This window comes from Lagenorhynchus albirostris, chromosome 2 (genome assembly GCF_949774975.1).
Source record: "Lagenorhynchus albirostris chromosome 2, mLagAlb1.1, whole genome shotgun sequence".
In the NCBI taxonomy this organism is placed as follows: domain Eukaryota; kingdom Metazoa; phylum Chordata; class Mammalia; order Artiodactyla; family Delphinidae; genus Lagenorhynchus; species Lagenorhynchus albirostris.
The window spans coordinates 167356040-167373748 of NC_083096.1; the positions used below are offsets into that span (position 1 = coordinate 167356040).

Consider the following 17709-nt stretch of genomic DNA (forward strand, 5'->3'; position numbering starts at 1 on the left):
TTCCGGAGCTGCCACATAACCTTGAAAACGTCCAGATTTCATCAAGTTGTGCCGTACCGATATCTAAATGCAGAACACTTCTGTCATTCCTCAAAGGAGCCCCAAACCCACTAGCATTCATTCCCTGCTTCCCCTCCCCTCACTTCCTGGCAACCACTAGTCTACTCGCCGTCTCTATGTACTTGCCTATTCTGGACATTTCATATAAATGGAACTCTACAATATATGGTCTTTTGTGACTGGATTCTTTCACTTAGCATAATGTTCTTAAGGTTCATATGAACCTTAAGAACTGGTTCATAGGAGCCTTAAGAACTGGTTCACATGAACCAGTACTTCATTCTTTATTACGGCCAAATAATATTCCATTATATGGATATACCATTTTTTGTTTATCTGTTCATCAGTTACATGTAAATTATTTCCACTTTTTGTCTATCATGAATGTTGCTATGGACATTTGTGTACATCTTTTTGCATGAACATATGTTTTCAGTTCTCCTGGGTATATTCCACTAGTAGTGGGATTTCTCAGTCATATAGTAACTCTGTGTTTAACTTTTTGAGGAACTGCCGAACTGTTTTCTATGGCGGCTACAGCAAATTACATTCCCACCAATCAAGGGTTCTCATTTCTCCACATTATTGCCAACACTTGTTATTTTCCTTAAAAAAAAAAAAATTACGATAGCCATTCTAAAGAGTGTGAAGTGGTATCTAATTGTGGTTTTGATTTGCATTTCCCTAATGACTAATGATGTTGAGCATCTTTTTAGGTATATATTGGCCATTTGTTTATCTTCTTTGGAGAACTGTTTATTCAAATCCTTGGCCTATTTAAAAAAATTCACATATAATAGAGTTGACTATTAATCATCTTAAAGTATACAATTCAGTGGCATTTAGTACATTTTCAATGTTGTACAACGCTTTGCTTATTTTTGTTTTTTTTTTGCGGTACACGGGCCTCTCACCGCTGTGGCCTCTCCCGTTGCGGAGCACAGGTTCTGGATGCGCAGGCTCAGCGGCCATGGCTCACGGGCCCAGCCGCTCCGCGGCATGTGGGATCTTTCCGGACCAGGGCACGAACCCATGTCCCCTGCATCAGCAGGTGGACTCTCAACCACTGCGCCACCAGGGAAGCCCACTTTGCTTATTTTTAAATTGAGTTGTCTTTTTATTATTGAGTTGTAAGCTTTCTTTATATGTCTGGATACTAAACCCTTGTCAGATATACGATTTGCAAATATTTTCTCCTATTTTGAGGGTTATAGTTTACTTTCTTGACAGTGTGCTTTGATGAACAAAAGTTTTAAATTTTGATTAAGTTTAATTTATCTATTTTTTTCTTTTGTTTCTTGTATGGTTTTTGGTGTCATCATTTTAAAAAATTGTTGTCTAATCCAAGGTCACAAAAATTTGTACCTATGTTTCTTTCCAAGAGTTTTATAGTTTTAGCTCTTAGATTTAGGTCTTTGAATTAATTTTTTAATTCTGAATTAATTTTTTTTACATGGTATGAGGAAGGAGTCCAACTTCATCCTTTTACATGTAGATATCCAGTTGTCCCAGCATCATTTGTTGAAAAGACTGTATATTCTTTCCCTATTGAGTGGTCTTAGCACCCTTGTCAATAATCAATTGACCACAGATGTGTGGGTTTATTTCTGGTCCCTGTATTGTAGTCCACTGATTTGTACGTCTGTCCTTATGCCAGTACCACATTGTTTTGATTACTGTAGTTTTGTAATAATTTTTGAAATCAAGAAGCATGAGTCCTCCAACTTTGTTCTTCTTTTCCCAAGATTGTTTTGGCTAGTTGGAGTCCCTGGCATTTCCACAGAATTTTAGGATCAGTTTGTCTCTAATTTCCCTTGTGATTTCTTCATTGACCATGGGTTAATTTTCACATATTTGTGAATTTCCCTCTTTGCTGCTGTGAATTTCCTTCTGTTATTAATTTCTCATTTCATCCTGCCACAAGAGAGGCCACAAGAGAAGCTGGGGCTACTCTTCATTGCAGTGCATGGGGTTCTCATTGCAGTGGCTTCTCTTGTTGCGGAGCATGGGCTCTAGGCGTGCAGGCTTCAGTAGTTGCAGCACGCGGGCTCAGTAGTTGCAGCACGCGGGCTCAGTAGTTGCGGCACACGGGTCCTAGAGGGCATGTGCTTCAGTAGTGGCAGCATATGGGCTCAGTAGTTGAGGTGCGTGGGCTCAGTAGTGTGGCTTGCGGGCTCCAGAGCACAGGCTCAATAGTTGTGATGCATGGGCTTAGTTGCTCTGCTGCATGTGGGATCTTCCTGGACCAGGGGTCGAACCCGCGTCCCCTGCGTTGGTAGGCGGATTCTTAACCACTGCGGCACCAGGGAAGTCCCAGCCTGAGTTCTTTTACATGGCTGGCCAGCTCTTCTACTAGAGAGAGCTCAGCCTTTGGAAACTGACAGACTGGGTTTGTTGTAAATATTAGAAATAAACATGACAGCAATAATGACAAACAACAGTACTTATTGAGCACTTACTACATGCCAAGTACTATTCCAATTACTTCATATATATTAACTCATTTAATCCTCATAACAACCCTATAAGGTAGGTAGTATTATTATCTAATTTTACAGTGAGGAAGCTGAGGCACAGAGGATATGAGGTAGCTGGTAAGTGGATGAAGCAGGACTGGAACCCAGGTAGTCTGACATTAGAGCCTACGCTCTTAACTATTATGTCAAGCTATGGAATATTTAAAGCTCTAGAACAATGCCTGACACAGGATAAGTATTCAATAATTAGTAGCTATTATCAAGGGCTGGGGAATTGGTTCTTGACTCAAAGGTTACTAGGCTAGTGCAGAATACAGACACTTTACAGAGGAGGGAAGAATAGCATTCCAGACACTTATTCACTTATTCAGTGCCTAGTGTGTGCCATGCACTGACTGCCAACGTGCCATGCGCTGTCCCGGTCCTCATGCAGTATATATTAAACACCTGATTATTTTTAAGCACACTTCAGTTAGAGCTACCTAGGAGAAGCACAGATGCCTGATCTAGTGTGTGAGAGACCCAGGATTAAGGGAAGTCAGGGAGGCATCTTTGAAGAATGGTTTCAGAGAGAGATCTGAAGACGTAGAGTGATGGGGGTGGGGTGGGAAGCCCCCATGGTGGGAATGAGTATGCTGCCTTTGCGGAATGGAAAGAAGGTGATGTGGAGGGGTAAGACCCAGGGGGAAGTGGGCTCAAAGGCACTGAGAGGTAAAGGGGGATGTGTGTGTGAGAGCTTGAGGACCAATGAGGGCTTCTATATAGCTGGGCGAGGGTCCACAGAAGACAGAAGAAACGTGAGTGTAGAGGGATAAGGCTTAGGGGTGGGCTGGTCAGATTGGGAGGGGGCTTCTCTACTTCAAAGGGTTTGGATTTGGGCTTGGAGATGATAGGGAGGCTCTGAGTGATGTCATTAGGACTGTTTCTAAAAGAGAAATCAGGGTAGCAGGATCTAGAAGGCCATATCCTTCAGATTGGGGGGCCCAGAGACTCTCTTCTACAAAGGTTTTGCTGATACTGACAGTTTTAAGGGATTCAATCACCATATCCTCATTTCCATCTGTGCCCTTTGCTAGCTTCCCATTGTTCCCCTTCCTTACTTTTCTCTGTAGCTTCCTCCCACTTTATCAAAGAAAGGCTTGTCCTTCACTCATGTGGAATCTTACTCTGGTACATTGCCCCAAATTGTAAAACCACTAAGAAACCCAGGGGAATTTTGAAATTTTGTTTCCTGGGAGATTTCTTTAGTGATAAATGCCCATTCTAGGAACTGTTTTCTCTCCCCCTCTCATACATATTCCTGTAAGCCATGACAGATATCAGAATGGGATAACTTGGCCCTTGTTAAGATATTCTGAAATCAGAAAGTCTGATTTAACTGATGTTTGTACAATAAAAACTAGCTTTGTTAATTAGGTTATACCTACAGTTGTAAGTTTTGACAAAAATATATTCAAGCTAGGGATAAATACATGTACAAAGATTTATAGTAAATATTTGCATTATATTCTAGAGTTAAAATATATGTATTACAGTACAGTAAGGGCAAAGGTGTAGTAAAATTAATAATATTTCAATTTCCCCAATCCTTTCTGGATATATGAGATTAACCCAATGTGCCTCTAAGTGAAAAAAGTGACCAGCATAATTGATCATGCTTTTTTGGTAAACTTCACGGAAACTGTAAAAGCAAAAACAAATCCTGTTCTAAATTAAGTATGTCTAGTACGTTGCTTTGAACAAAAATGAATGAGGTCCTAATCATACTGTTAGCTGATAGGTCAATAAAACTAGTTTATCACTACATGATTTTTAGCACATAACTTGGAAGGAGTTGAAAGAATTCAGTGATACTGCTGTAACAATACTTCTTCCATTCGGGGTACATGAAGAGACTCAGCACTTCTAGCCATAAAAACCAAAGCTTGCTACAGGATTGATGCTAAACCCTATCTCATTCTACCAATTAATAATATTTACCTTGAATATTGAAAATCAAGTCCAAATCTTTTCAGATACATTTTTCTAATACAAAGTTATTTTTGTTCAATAATGATGATAAAAATTTATACTGCATTAATCAACTGCTTTTATTCAATTGTATAAAAAATTCTGTATTGAATCAATATCTATGAACCTTATATCAAAGGAAATTTTAAAAAAGAAATTTGGTTACATACTCTACATTCTTTCTTGTAAAGAAGTATGATAGATGTCCGTAAAAATTTTAAGTATTGAAAGACAGACACATATAAACAAAGAAGAACAAGAGTGTTTTTGCTCACCACCCAATTCTGCAAGGATTAAGCTGTAATTTGTTGCAGTCGATAACCGACAATACACTCTGAACGGAAATTAAGACAATGACAGGATGCTCTGTGCTTGGACAAGCAGGCCCCTTAGATAGTTAGATGCACATCTCAGGAAGAATTTTAATGAACCCAGATTCTTGCATCTTCCCACACATTAAAAAAAGCACTAAATCATTAACTTGAGATATCTGTTCTCTGTGACCGGCAGTAGTCTTTTACCAAGATGTATACTTTACCGCATGTATTTCCTAGCCAAAAATCACATACGTATAAACTGGTTTCCCCCTCAACCTCTTCAGAACAGCTTCCTCAGAGCTACTGAGCGTCTGTCTCCCAGGCTATAGTCCTCAGTAAGGTCTCTGAAAAAAACTTAAGTCACAACTCTTAGGTTGTGTGTTTTTCTTTAAGCTGACACAATTTTGGGATAAAATTCTGTGGGGAAATGGAAGGGAAATAGAAATTCAAGAAGGAAAAGGAATGATGTAAACTTTCCAACTGTTAAAGAAGAGTCTTTTCAGAAGTCTGATGGTAGGGATCAATGGTCTTTATATTCTGGGGGCTTTAGTTAAGTACGTGTAAGAGTTTAAAAAAAATAATTTAAATGTGTCAGGAATTACATACTTTGTGAATATTTAAACTTGTAATCATAAGTTTTAGATGTCAATGAAAAGAAAGTGTGAGGAAATACACAGTGTTTCCTTAGAGGGGCAAGTTTGAGGACCTCAAAGGAAGCCCTTCACTACATGTGGTTCCTAAGGATTGAAAGCAAGGACCTCAACCTCACGGGAGGCAAAGAACTTGGGGCCAGGCAGGCACTCTGCCTAATAACTCAGTTTACCTACGCTAATGAGTAAATTGTTACAAAGTGTTAAGTGGCAGTGATTTTGCAGGAACTGCCTTCGGCAGGTAGAAGACAAAAAGACTCCGGTTGCTGCTCCAAAAACACTTCAAAGCTGCTTTAACACCTTAGTGGGAGACAGGGGAGAGCTGGAAACAGGCCCCAGGAACTGTGCAGAAACGGAGACCTGAGCAGGGGCTGCTCAGAGGACAGCTACAGGTTCAGGGTCGGCAGGCTGCTGAGATCTGCTTCACTAAGCTTCGGTTCCGCTCTCTTCTGCTAGTTGGGATGACGGTGCCCCTCTGTCAGAGCTGGTACATGAACTTCTTGAGATCATTTGGAAGAAACACTTAACTCAGTAAATAAGAATTAGGGTGAACCATAAAAATTGCCAATATCCAACCAGTTTTGACCTACAAAAGTGGTAGTTTCTTTTGGTTCGACCTACAACTGATGGCCACTACATTATTATTACCCAGAGATACCAAGCTGTCCTCTGATGAGACTGAATCCACAAGGCTGCTGGAGAATGTGCTGTGAAATGTGACATAAAATGGAGTCATTTAAGTCAGGGTTTTAAAATGGGGCTGGGGGGTTTCCCTGGTGGCGCAGTGGTTAAGAATCCGCCTGACAGGGCTTCCCTGGGGGCGCAGTGGTTGAGAGTCCGCCTGCCGATGCAGGCGACACAGGTTCGTGCCCCGGTCCGGGAAAATCCCACATGCCGCGGAGCGGCTGGGCCCATGAGCCATGGCCGCTGAGCCTGCGTGTCCGGAGCTTGTGCTCCGCAACAGGAGAGGCCACAATAGTGAGAGACCCACGTACCACAAAAAAAAACAAAAACAAAAACAAGGTTAAAAGGTTACCATAATAATATTTATGGAGCATTTATATATAATATCACATGTACTATATATATAGATGTCAGGCATGGCACTAAGCCCTTTCTACGCATCACCTTTGAGCCACAAATAACCCTATGAAGTGGGTACTACTATGAGTCCTATTTTTAGCACACAAGTTGGAAGGAGTTTAGAGATGAACGAAGGAAGACTCAGAGTAGTTAAATAACCTGTCCAAGGTGAGGATGGGAGAACTTAAAGCTAGAGGTCTGACTTCCAGTTTCCTGATGAGAATCTGTGTCCCACTGTATTCTCTGGGGTGTCCTTCAAAGGTGGCAAGATAAAGAAAAAAAGATCCCCACCTTGTAAGGGCTACATTCCCACTAATGACACAGGAAGCTGAGGTTTCTTTTAAAAGGCTTTACCTCAAGCATATTAATCTCCACTCATAACGACTGGCTACAGACACAGTAACAGCGCAATACAACTTCACGCCCTTTCATCCAAGGGTTTCAAAGGGCTTCGTCAATGCTAATTATGCCCCAAACCCTTGTGATGTGGTGGTTGGTTCAATTTTAAAGTCAAGCAAGGAAGCTGCCAGCAGCCCAGGGGTTACACAATTTGAACACACACCTACCAGCCGCCCTCAAGTGCCTGGTGGAGGGCAATTCAGAGTTGAGGCGACAAGCAGCAGGGCTCCTGACGTTAAGTCCCTCCTCCAAACCTCAGCACTGGAAACTGTGAAATGGTGGTGTCCAGGTCTACTGGCAGGGAGGGGGGAGGACAGCAACGGGAAACTCCAGCTCTGGACACTCTGCTGGGAGACTTCTCAACCCAGCATGCTCTGCTTTTGGCTGAGGAACCACCCGGGGGTTTTCACCAAAGTTATTCAAAGTGTTAAGTGCTCGTAAGTACATGTGGACGGCTAACCCAGGACAGGGATTCGATCTTGGGATCAATGACTCTGTGCCTTACGAAAAGGTGCAGACTGAAACACCGGTGCTCCCACTGAGGGGCAGGTTCAAGCCATGGCTCCAACAGACCCAGCCGTCAAGGGAAGGGGGCAGCAGACCCAAAGTCACTTCCCTCTCTGCTTCAGGTAACCGATACAGATTTTGAAGACCAGCAGACCTGGGCTGGGGTCCTGCCTCTGCCACTCACTGCTGTGTGACTTCAGGGCAATCACTCTGAAGCCTCAGCTTCCCCTCTGAAAAATGAAGCTGACTGTAAACCCTCATGTAATAAATATTAAAACAATTCTAGCTGCTACCATTATTATTTTTATAATTTTTATTTGTATCATCATCATTAGCATTAGCAACAGCTCTAAGGACCCTTCTGGCTCTGATATTCTCTGATCCAAGAACTGATCTTTCACCAGCTACAACTCTGAAAGAAAAGAAACTGTTCGCAGAAAAGCAGCCACAGGTCGCAGAGGCAGGAAACCTTGGATACTGGTATCCAAGTGAAACCTCAGCTCAGATCTCCTGTTCCAGCGCCTGCTTTACATCTGCCAACAACAGCATCTATTTACATACCGCAGTGACAAGACTGTCATCACTTGCTATTTAAACTGAACTCTCACAGTCCCTTGGGCTTAAAATGCTAACAGTTAAGTACAAACTGCATTCTGCCTTGCTCTGAGGGTTACTCATATTCAAATACAAGGGAGGCAGCAGGCGGGCTAATAGGCTCTGCTACACCCGTGACCTGGCTTCAGGCCAGCTCCCTGACGTTTACCTTCTCCAGCAGGTAAGGCGTTACCTTATCTACGACTGCTATTTTGACACTTAATAACCAGTATCAGGGGGAGAAGGGGCGTTGCAGAGTGCCCAGCACAATGTAGGCAAGAGGAAGTGGTGGATAAAACCACGGGCTTTGGCAGAGCACAGGCTTGTTTCAAATTCCAGTTTGATGACCTATTGACTGTGTGGTCTTGGGAAAGTTAATTAACGTCTCTGTGCCAGTTTCCTCATTTGTAAAATGGGGATATAATAGTACTTACCTTATGGGACTTTTGTGAGGATTAACACAGTCCCTGTTATAGTAAACACAACAAATGTTAGTTGCTATTATTATGATGATGATTACCATAGTAATTGTGAATTGGCTATAAAAGTGTGGATAAAGGACCTATATTTTCCTGCCAGGAAGGCTGACAAAGGCTTCATGAAAAAGGTGATATTTGAGCTGGAGCTGGAAGGGTGGGTAGGATTACCACAGGCAGAAAACTGGAGATGGTACAGGCAGCTTCAGTTTCCTTTTCTGTAAATTCAGGTCATCCTCATAACTACCCTATAGGATGAACTTAATGCTGATGTGCAGAGGAATTACATGACTTTCCCCAAGTTATAATGCTACAAAGTGATAGAGCTGGGACTGGAAGCCAGGTCTCCCTGATTCCAAAGGCCATGCTCTTAACACCCTGCTGAATCTCTCTTTTTGTGCCAAATTCTGTCCTAAAGGGTAGATACTTGTGAAATGGCTTCCCCGCCACCCTTCTAGACTCCTTCAGGGAGGAGATATATCAATTACCTACATAGCTCCCGCCCCACCCAGCATAGGCACGTATATGGCAGGTGCTCAGTTGAGAGACCTGTTTGCTAAATAGAAGTGAGGCCCGACTCTTGCAGGCTGAAGCAGAGCCTCCAGTGTCAGAGACCCGCAGGGATGCCGACCCTCGGGCAGCTCAGCCTGTTGGTCTCACAGACCACCTTCCCCCAACAACCAGAATCCATTCCCTGCTGGGTAGGGTGAGGGTGGGGCTGTAACTCAGGGCAAACTGCTTGTTTCTAGCCATCCCCCATCAACGTGGACTTGGGGCCTCTCAATGTTTTCCCCAAAGGTAGGAGATGCCTCCAGGAAAACCCACCCAGCCACAAGCCCACAGTGTGGAGACACCATGTTTGCTGGAGGACCCCACCCCCAGCCACTACTGATTGGACGAATGTAGACACCTGACCCAAGCTGGGCCAATCAGATCCTCCCTCTTTTGAACGTGTGATTAAGAGTTCTAGCACCTTTCAAGCCCCACGGCCCTTCTTGCCCCTGGGTTCCATGAGCTACCGTGTAGCCTTATAATAATTTTACCTTTCCCTTCAGCGTCTCTGAAACGGATTTTTATTCCTTGCAACCAAAATAGCCTTAAAATCAAAGAGGAAAGAGACCGCTTCCCCTTAGAACCCCTTCCCCTTCCCCCAGGCAGAATTAACTACTCCTTCCTCTGCTCTGTGCACCTTCATCTGTTCCTGTTTGTAACCACGAGACATTTCTGAGTCAAGCGGTGAGTCAAGCCCCTCCTGCATGCCTAGCGCTGGGCTACGTGCTTTCTCATTGATCCATGCAGCCGAGGAGGGATGAGGGATGGAGGGAGGTGTTGCTACCACCATCCTACCCGTAAGAGAAGCTCTGAGGGTTACCTAAGCCCTACATCTAATCACTTGGATAGGAACAGGTAGGGATTTGAAGCCTAGCCTTCTTCCGTTTATTCCCCCGGTACTTCCGTCAGCTCATCACCCTTTGTTCACATGCCTATCTGCCACCTCACTTCTTAAGCTCTTTGGTAGAGTCACTATGACTTATTTACCTTTTCTGAAGATACTTCTGTAATAAGTAACTGAATAAAATTTGTGATTAAAATGGAAACTTACTAGACGCCTCATGAGGGAGAGTGTTCTGTGTTTGTCCATTTGGCATCCATTCACCACAAGGGCAATTATATCAACTATATTTTCTTATTTTCCGTATTCTTGATGCACTGGCATTTGTGAGCTCGCTTGCTGGGGAGAGACTGCCTCTTCCAGGGCTATCCAATTTTTTTTTCTTTTTTTTTTTGCAGTACGCGGGCCTCTCACTGCTGTGGCCTCTCCCATTGCGGAGCACAGGCTCCGGACGCGCAGGCTCAGCGGCCATGGCTCACGGGCCCAGCCGCTCCGCGGCACGTGGGATCTTCCCGGACCGGGACACGAATCCGTGTCCTCTGCATCGGCAGGCGGACTCTCAACCACTGCGCCACCAGGGAAGCCCTATCCAATTCTTAGAGGTAGCAAAGGGGCATGATCTCTGGGATGTTCACTGCAGCATTTACAGTCATCCCAGATTAGAAACAACCTAAACATCCAACAATAGGAGGTCTTTCCAGCAAATTTTGATACAGCAGCTCAACAGATTACTGCACAATCATTCAGAAAGCATGCTTTCAATCACTACTCAATGACGTGGGGAAATAGTCCACAAATAAGGTTAAGGGAAACAACCAAGAAACAAAACTCTCTGTACAATCTGATCCCCAATCTGTAATACCAGAAAAAGACAGGAAGGAAATACACAGAAATATGAACAAAGGTTGCCTCTGAGTAATGGAGCAGGTGATTTTTAAAAAAAATCAAGGAATGAATTCCTTTTAAAATATTTCTCTACCTTCCTATTTTTATGTATTTTAATGAACATTTCTTTTGATTACACATTCTCTTGTACGCGTGGAGGGTCTGCCTGTTTCTGCCAGCGATAGGCACGCGGACCCTGGACCTATCTGTTAGCCAATGCTGCACCGTGTTACTTTCTTGTTAGAAAAATATAAAATTCCCAAACCAAAAAAATAAAAGCTCTTGCCTTGTAGGAGAAGGAAGCCTCACTCACAGGGTCAGCACTGCTCGCGGGCGGGAGCTGCTGCAGCTGCAGGGCTGCTCTGTGGGCTCCGTCCATGGTGGTCTAAGGGCACATCCCACCGGGCCTGGTTTGGCAGCTGCAGCTGCTGCTAAGCCGTCTTTCCTTGTGGGGTTCGCCTCCTTCCACCAGCCATCACTTTCCCACGCGGAAGGAGTACTTCAAGGCTCTCTTGGCCAATTTACAGCCTTTTCCTCATCTTCCCTCAGAGACGTGCCAGTTTCTAGGTCTCCTCCCAGGCACACAGACAGGGATGCGTTTCCTGATTCTCGCGGTGCTCTAGAGGGTGGGGAAGAACATTAAAAATGCATGTACAATGAAACACTGAAACATTATCATCTCAAATAAAGATATGGCTCACCTGCCTCAAAGCCTTTTCCCCGCCCTTTAAAAACCCCATCCCTCGCCTCCTTTGCTTCCTTCCTTCCATCATATCCTAATTTAAGTGCTACTTTTCTATAGGCTCCCCTACATAAGAAGTAGAACACTACCTACATCTACTTCTCCAGGACTCCAAAGAAAGAAAAAAATCCCACTGCCATAAAAAAGGAACCATCTACATTCTGATGCAGGAAAGAAAGAATGAGAAGAAAAGTTATCTCCATGGAAGATGGAAGAATTGTCCTGCTTCTGAGGGTCAGCCTAGCACAGGTGATACAACATTGGACCAGGAGGGGGAAGACCTAAGTGACCAGATCATATTGCCTCTGGAGTCTCAGTTGCCTCATCTGTAGAACAGGGGTAAATTGTGGCCTCAAGTACAACAAGCAATGACGGTAATTCCCATTAACTTCATTGGACAGATATTTTCAGGGCATCTCAAGCTTTTCTACCAAATAGAGAAAGAGGAAGTACGCCCTTAGTGTTATAGGAAGCATGGCCAAAATACCTTCTGCAAGTGCTAAGGATTTCTTTGACGTCTTCTTATATTAAAAAAAAAAAAAACATAAAAATTTGGATTCTACTGCAAAGTCTATGTTTATTTATTTTATTTTTTTGCGGTACGCGGGCCTCTCACTGTTGTGGCCTCTCCTGTTGCGGAGCACAGGCTCCGGACGCGCAGCGGCCCTGGCTCACGGGCCTAGCCGCTCTGCGACATGTGGGATCCTCCCGGACCGGGGCATGAACCCGTGTCCCCTGCATCGGCAGGCGGACTCTCAACCACTGCCCCACCAGGGAAGCCCTATGTTTATTTTAATATAAAAATATTTTAAATTACTTTTGATTCGCCATGTGCTACCTGTTTTACCTTGGCCAAGTCATTTAACTTTTCAGCCAGTCTCCTCTGCTGTGAAATATGGGTATTCGAAGCCCATGTGTTTTGAGAATTTGGTGAAATAATGCATATAAAATATGTGCACAGTGAATGGTCAATGAATGTCAGTTATTATTAGTATTAATTTTATTATTATCGGTCTAATTATTTAATTTGCCTATGAATACACCTTTCTTTCTCTCAAGCAACGAATATTTGAGGGCTTACTGCATGCCAAAGTCTCTGCTGTGCCTCAAGGTGTCAGAAAGCTGCCTCCTATCTTTCCTGTAGCTTCCAGTTCCTTCTGTTATCTAGCCCTAGGCCCAGGAATTCTGGTTCCTGGTGTGAACAGCACAGTCTTATGTTATAGGACTAACACTGAGTCCAGTATCTAGGAGACATCAGATGCAGGGCTTAGCACAGGGGCAGCACGTAGACAATGTAGCCCAGGTCTCACTTTGTCAAAGGGCCTCAAAGTTAAATGATTGCTTCTGCCTCTAGATGAGGTTATATATTCAGTATATATATACCTGAAGTACACTCATCAGACAACTTTGTAACTCACATCCCATAACCAGACCTCCCTGACTGTAAAGCCCTACGAATATTTGTTTGTAATCTTGTGAAAAGCGTAATTATTATTCACTATACTTTTATGCCTTAGGAAGGAAGGGTGGCCCAGGGTTCCCTTGATCTCTGAGACCCTCTTAGAGGCTTTCGGCCTGGAGGTGAAGGGGCACTGGAGCACAAATTCTGGGAAGCAGTTTGCTGAATCCCCTGCTCCGTTGCTCCCTGCCGAGATCTAGCCCAGAGCCTGGCACGGTGACCTCCATACATACCTGCTGACTGGCTATAGACAGGCCTGTGAAGCACCTGGTGCACCGTGGCTGCTTCACAGGCAAGAAGAGAACGGATTACTCAGGCCTAACCAACCACGACTCCAGAGATACAGCCAGTATAGCCAGCCCCGCCCACAGCACATCAGAGAGACCTCAGGGATGTGCCAAGAGGCTGATGGGAATCCAGGCCCCTAACTAACCTCCTTTGGATCAGCTGGTTCCTCCAGGTGGGTTTCTGTTTTTGCCCTCCTTTGTAGCGGCTGTGGTTACTCTCATTTAATTCGCTTTGAAAAAGCAGCTTCCCTCTCTGCCTCAGGAAACCCAGGCCTCTGAGGCATCACGGCCTGCAAAGACAGAAAACTCTCCCTCAGCTGGGTAGCCGTTGGGACTAAAAGCCTTGGAGGAACTCTCTGCAAGTTGCCCTTCCTTATAAGGCACACATTCTTTGCCCAGCGACTCTCTTTTCCTTACTTCAAAGCACTTTTCCAGGACTAACATATGCCCTAGAGGCAAGGAGCCAACTCTGTGCTGCCAGCCACCCCTTAATTTTGAGGACCTCACAGCCACCAGTGAGCACAGGGTCGCTGACTCAAAAAAGGAAAGATAATTCACTAGGTGATGGCTTCCACTCCATCCCCCAGCCCTCATCTCAATGAATTACTTCACTGACCCACAGAATACGGTTTCCCAGCCTAGAGAAACGTAGCTCGTGGCTGCTAAGAGTCGGGTCTTGGCTCTGCCTGAAAAACTCAAACACGCCCTTTCCCAACACCTGCAAATTCAGCTTCCAGTTGCTGAGTGCCAGTTACAGGCCAAGCGCTTTCCCTTTCCTGGGCTTTGGCTCACTAAAGGGTTACACGCTAAAGTCCCCACCCAATGCGCAGGAAACAACTTCCAGAGGCCAACATGGATCAAGAAGGCCTTCTCTCATCCACCTGATAACTCCACCGTCTGCTATCGCCCAAGCCGGCGTGTATAGGTACAATTTAGGCGAAGTTACTCTAGTTCACTTCCTGATTTGGTAACGCCTGGCATCACCTTTACTAAGGCAAATCCATGCCCCTCTCCTCGATGCGAAAATGGAAAAAGCATTCTGAGGCAATGAGACCCAAAATGACAAGGAAGATATTTACGGTAGATGATCACAAATGCATTCGCTTTTCCTGAAACGAAGGGTGAATTCAAGTCCCCCTTCCCCCGCCCTTAGTCTTAATCACTACTCACCGGCGGCGTTTCCGCTAAGGCCCACCTATCAGAGGTTTCTGAGCAATGACTTAGACTCTTCGCGCAACCCGGAGGCACAGCCTCCCAGATTCCTTCCCCAACCCAGAGCAGCCCGAGTGCTGCAGTGTTTTGCTTTCAAGGCCGCGATTTGATTTGCCAGACAGCCTGCCAGTCAAAAGCTGGCAGGTATTTGGCGCAGGCGAGTGGCTGCGAGGAGGGGGTGGGCGGGACAGGCCGCCGGCATTGGCTCCGCCGAGAAGCTTGCTTGAAGCGTAGGGGGAGAGCCTTGAGGAGGCGGCGCCCCGCAGGAGCTTTGCGCTCGCCTGGAGAGGGTGCCTTCTAGCGGCCACAGGAAAGACGTTGGAACAAAACTCCGCTCCCTCCTCGGGCTGTGTCTGGAAAGCTCCGGTGACTTGCTCACTCCACTTGCCCTACAGGTGGGCAGCCTGCCAGGTGTCCTGCCTCCTTATCCTCAGAGCCCCCTCCCGGGCTTTGCTCCTGCTGTTGCCCCACCCCCACGCTCTCACCAGGTATTCAAATCCTACACATTTTTCAAGGCCCGGTTCCTCCCAAAGCCGCGGGGCATAAAAGTCTCTCCTTGCCTATCCTCCCGGAACACCTGTTGGCAGCACAATATACCAGCCCTCCCGGTACGTCCCCAGCTCAGCAATACTTAAGGTCCACCAGTAAGCCCAGCACTTGAATGCTTCCGTAATGTACAAGTGTAATAATTATAATTGCCTCGAGGATATATTGTACAATACAGGGAATATAGCCAATATTTTATAACTATAAATGGAGTATAAACCTTAAAAAATCGTGAATCACTATCCTGTACACCTGTAACATATAATATTGTACAGCAACTATATTTCAATTTAAAAATTTTAAAAAATGAGTTGTATTTAAAAAATAATTAATACGTGCATGGAGCTTCTGCTTTTTCACTCACGTGCATTTCATTTCAGATCCTCTCAACAACCCCCTGAGCGAGACATGGGGCTCATGCCCATTTTACAGGTGAAGACATGACATTTGGACAGAGACCTCGATGATGAGAAAGAGGCAGTTGTGGTTCAGATCCTGACACCAAGCGAACTCAGAGGGAACACCCGAGAGCAGGACGAGGTTGACATATTGTAGGAACTGCCCAAAGGACAGCGTGGCTGGTGCGAGATTTTTCTGGCGCGTGGGAAGGGGGAGCGGGACGGGCAAGGACAGCTTATATGAAGATGTTTGGATTTCATCCTAAGTTTAAAGGCGAGCCCTTGGAGTGTTCTAAGAGAGCGAATGACAAGATCACTGTGATTGCTGTTAAGTGTGTAAAGAGGGGCTCCTGGGACACTACATGGCTGCCCTCGTAGGTTGCCCGTTTCAGTCTTTTTTCTTTGGCTCTTATAAACAGGGCTTTGATGAATGTTAGTTCTTTTAGGTTTATTCTTTGAAGTAGGATTTCTGGGTGATCAAAAGTCTAAGGCTTTGGGTCTATCACAAGATTTTGGGGGGTTGCCTAGATAAGCCCTGTTAAGGTTCCCCACCCATCCTGACGTAGTTAACCCGAACCCTAAAATTCTGGCAGCTTCCCAGCGGTTTTTGAAATGCCTCTGATCATTGGCCAACAACTTTTCACGCTTAAGAAACGGAGGACACCATTGGCTCGAGTTCATCCGGAAGCGGGCAGAGGTGGAAGGTAGAACGTTTAGGCCTGTGGTTGCCATAGCGACAGGGAGGTTGACAGGCCAGATTCAGCCCTGGGGGAGCCGACAAGGTAGGAAGATGTCCCTTTTGGGGGACGGATGCCAGGGTCGTGGGGAGGAGGACCCGGCGCACCGCATGGGACGCCCACTGAGACCGCCGCCTACCCGGTGCGTGCGGAATTCCGCTGCCGAGCTAGATGGTCCCTGAGGGCCGGAAGAAGCCACTGTTGGAGGTTCCCCTCCCTGGAGGTGTGCCCTCAGAGTCCCCACCTGAAAAGTGGTGATAATAACCAGGGCATCCCTTCCTCATAGAGCTCCGGTGAGGAGCGTGGGCATCTGACTCCCCTGCCTCAGCCCCGGCGAGTGGACAAACGTTTGGGGGCGTCTGGCAGCAGGTGGACCACAAAGAGCTAAATTCTAATCCCAGGTCCACTCCATCTCCTTCCCTGCTCGGGGCTTCGGTTTACCCATCTGTGAAACGAAAGGCTGTGATTGGAATCTAGAGGTCACTAGCCGGCAGCCAGCGGAAGTTTATTCCAGCTCTCCGACACACTTTCTCGGCTTCAGAAAAATATCAAATAGATTATTTACCCAAGATTGCTTTGAAAAATGTAAAATACTTCCAAGATGCACCATAGCATTGTAACTGAATCAATAAAAATCTCATATAGTCAAAACTACTCATGCAAGTCCCATAAAATTCCACATAAAGGTAACAGTATACACGAGGTAGTATATATTGATATACTTGTACAGTAAAATACATGCATAAATATATGAAATATGTGATAATACTATAAGATAAATAATAAGGGTTTTTTAAAGCATAGAGATGGTAGAATGAAAACATGCCTACAGTTGTAGTTTTGTGAGTTAAAGCTTTCTAGAATGTAGCTCCTAATGGAAAGAGTTGTATTTAATATTATGAGTACATCTATATACATTATGGATAAAATGTGTCTACTCCTAGTATTCATCCATTCATTCAGTCCACAAATATTTATTGAGCAACTGCTATGTGCCAGGAAACAGATTGGGGATTCAGTGATGAACATCTTATTGATGAAGATCATAAAAAAATATTTTACATATTACATATAAACTATGATGTTGGGTAGTAAAAAAGTGCTTTGAGAAAAATAAGACAGGGTCAGGGACTAGAGAGAGATAGGTGGTGCTTCCGAAGAGAGAGTGGTCAAGGAAGTCATCCCAAAGGCAATTTGAGGAGAGGCCCGGATGAATCTGGTGACAGGGCCAGAGGATGGTACCCAGTATAAGGGAGGAATCCCCATGTTACAAGGGTATTGCAGAAGCTGAAGAGGTCCCTTGTGGAGAAGAGGATTAGTCTTTAGGTTGTGGGTTATGACAGCTGCCTTCAAATACCTGAAGAATAGTCATATATAACAGTGGCTTTCAAACTTTTTGACTGTGACCCATGGTAAGAAACGCATTTTATATTGTGATCCAGCACACATACACATGCACATAAAAGCTTCACAAAAG

At 44.9% G+C, this 17709-nt stretch overlaps 2 protein-coding genes across 20 annotated transcripts in view; one reads left to right on the top strand and one right to left on the bottom strand.

Annotated features, from left to right (window-relative positions):
• NIPAL3 (NIPA like domain containing 3) overlaps positions 1 to 17709 on the bottom strand; it is a 76402-nt gene that overhangs the window by 39527 nt on the left and 19166 nt on the right. For 11 of the 19 annotated variants that reach the window (XR_009539049.1, XR_009539052.1, XR_009539048.1 and 8 more), the window contains exons 1-2: positions 14510 to 14615; positions 11138 to 11470 (exon numbers count right to left, since the gene is read on the bottom strand). The exons of 1 other annotated variant lie outside the window; for it this stretch is intronic. Coding sequence is in view for 10 of the 18 variants with exons in the window: in XM_060141082.1 (XP_059997065.1) it covers positions 11138 to 11230 (93 nt within the window). In the remaining 8 variants the exon portion in view is untranslated. Of the gene's footprint in view, positions 1 to 11137; positions 11471 to 13485; positions 13630 to 14418; positions 14485 to 14509; positions 14616 to 17709 lie in introns of those variants that run through there. 7 more of the 19 variants (XM_060141075.1, XM_060141076.1, XM_060141078.1 and 4 more) reach the window with 7 other exon arrangements.
• The window catches only part of STPG1 (sperm tail PG-rich repeat containing 1), a 51335-nt gene continuing 49802 nt past the window's right edge, over positions 16177 to 17709 (top strand). Inside the window, exon 1 of the mRNA XM_060141088.1 lies at positions 16177 to 16277. The gene's annotated coding sequence lies outside the window, so the exon portion shown is untranslated. The remainder of the gene's footprint in view (positions 16278 to 17709) is intronic.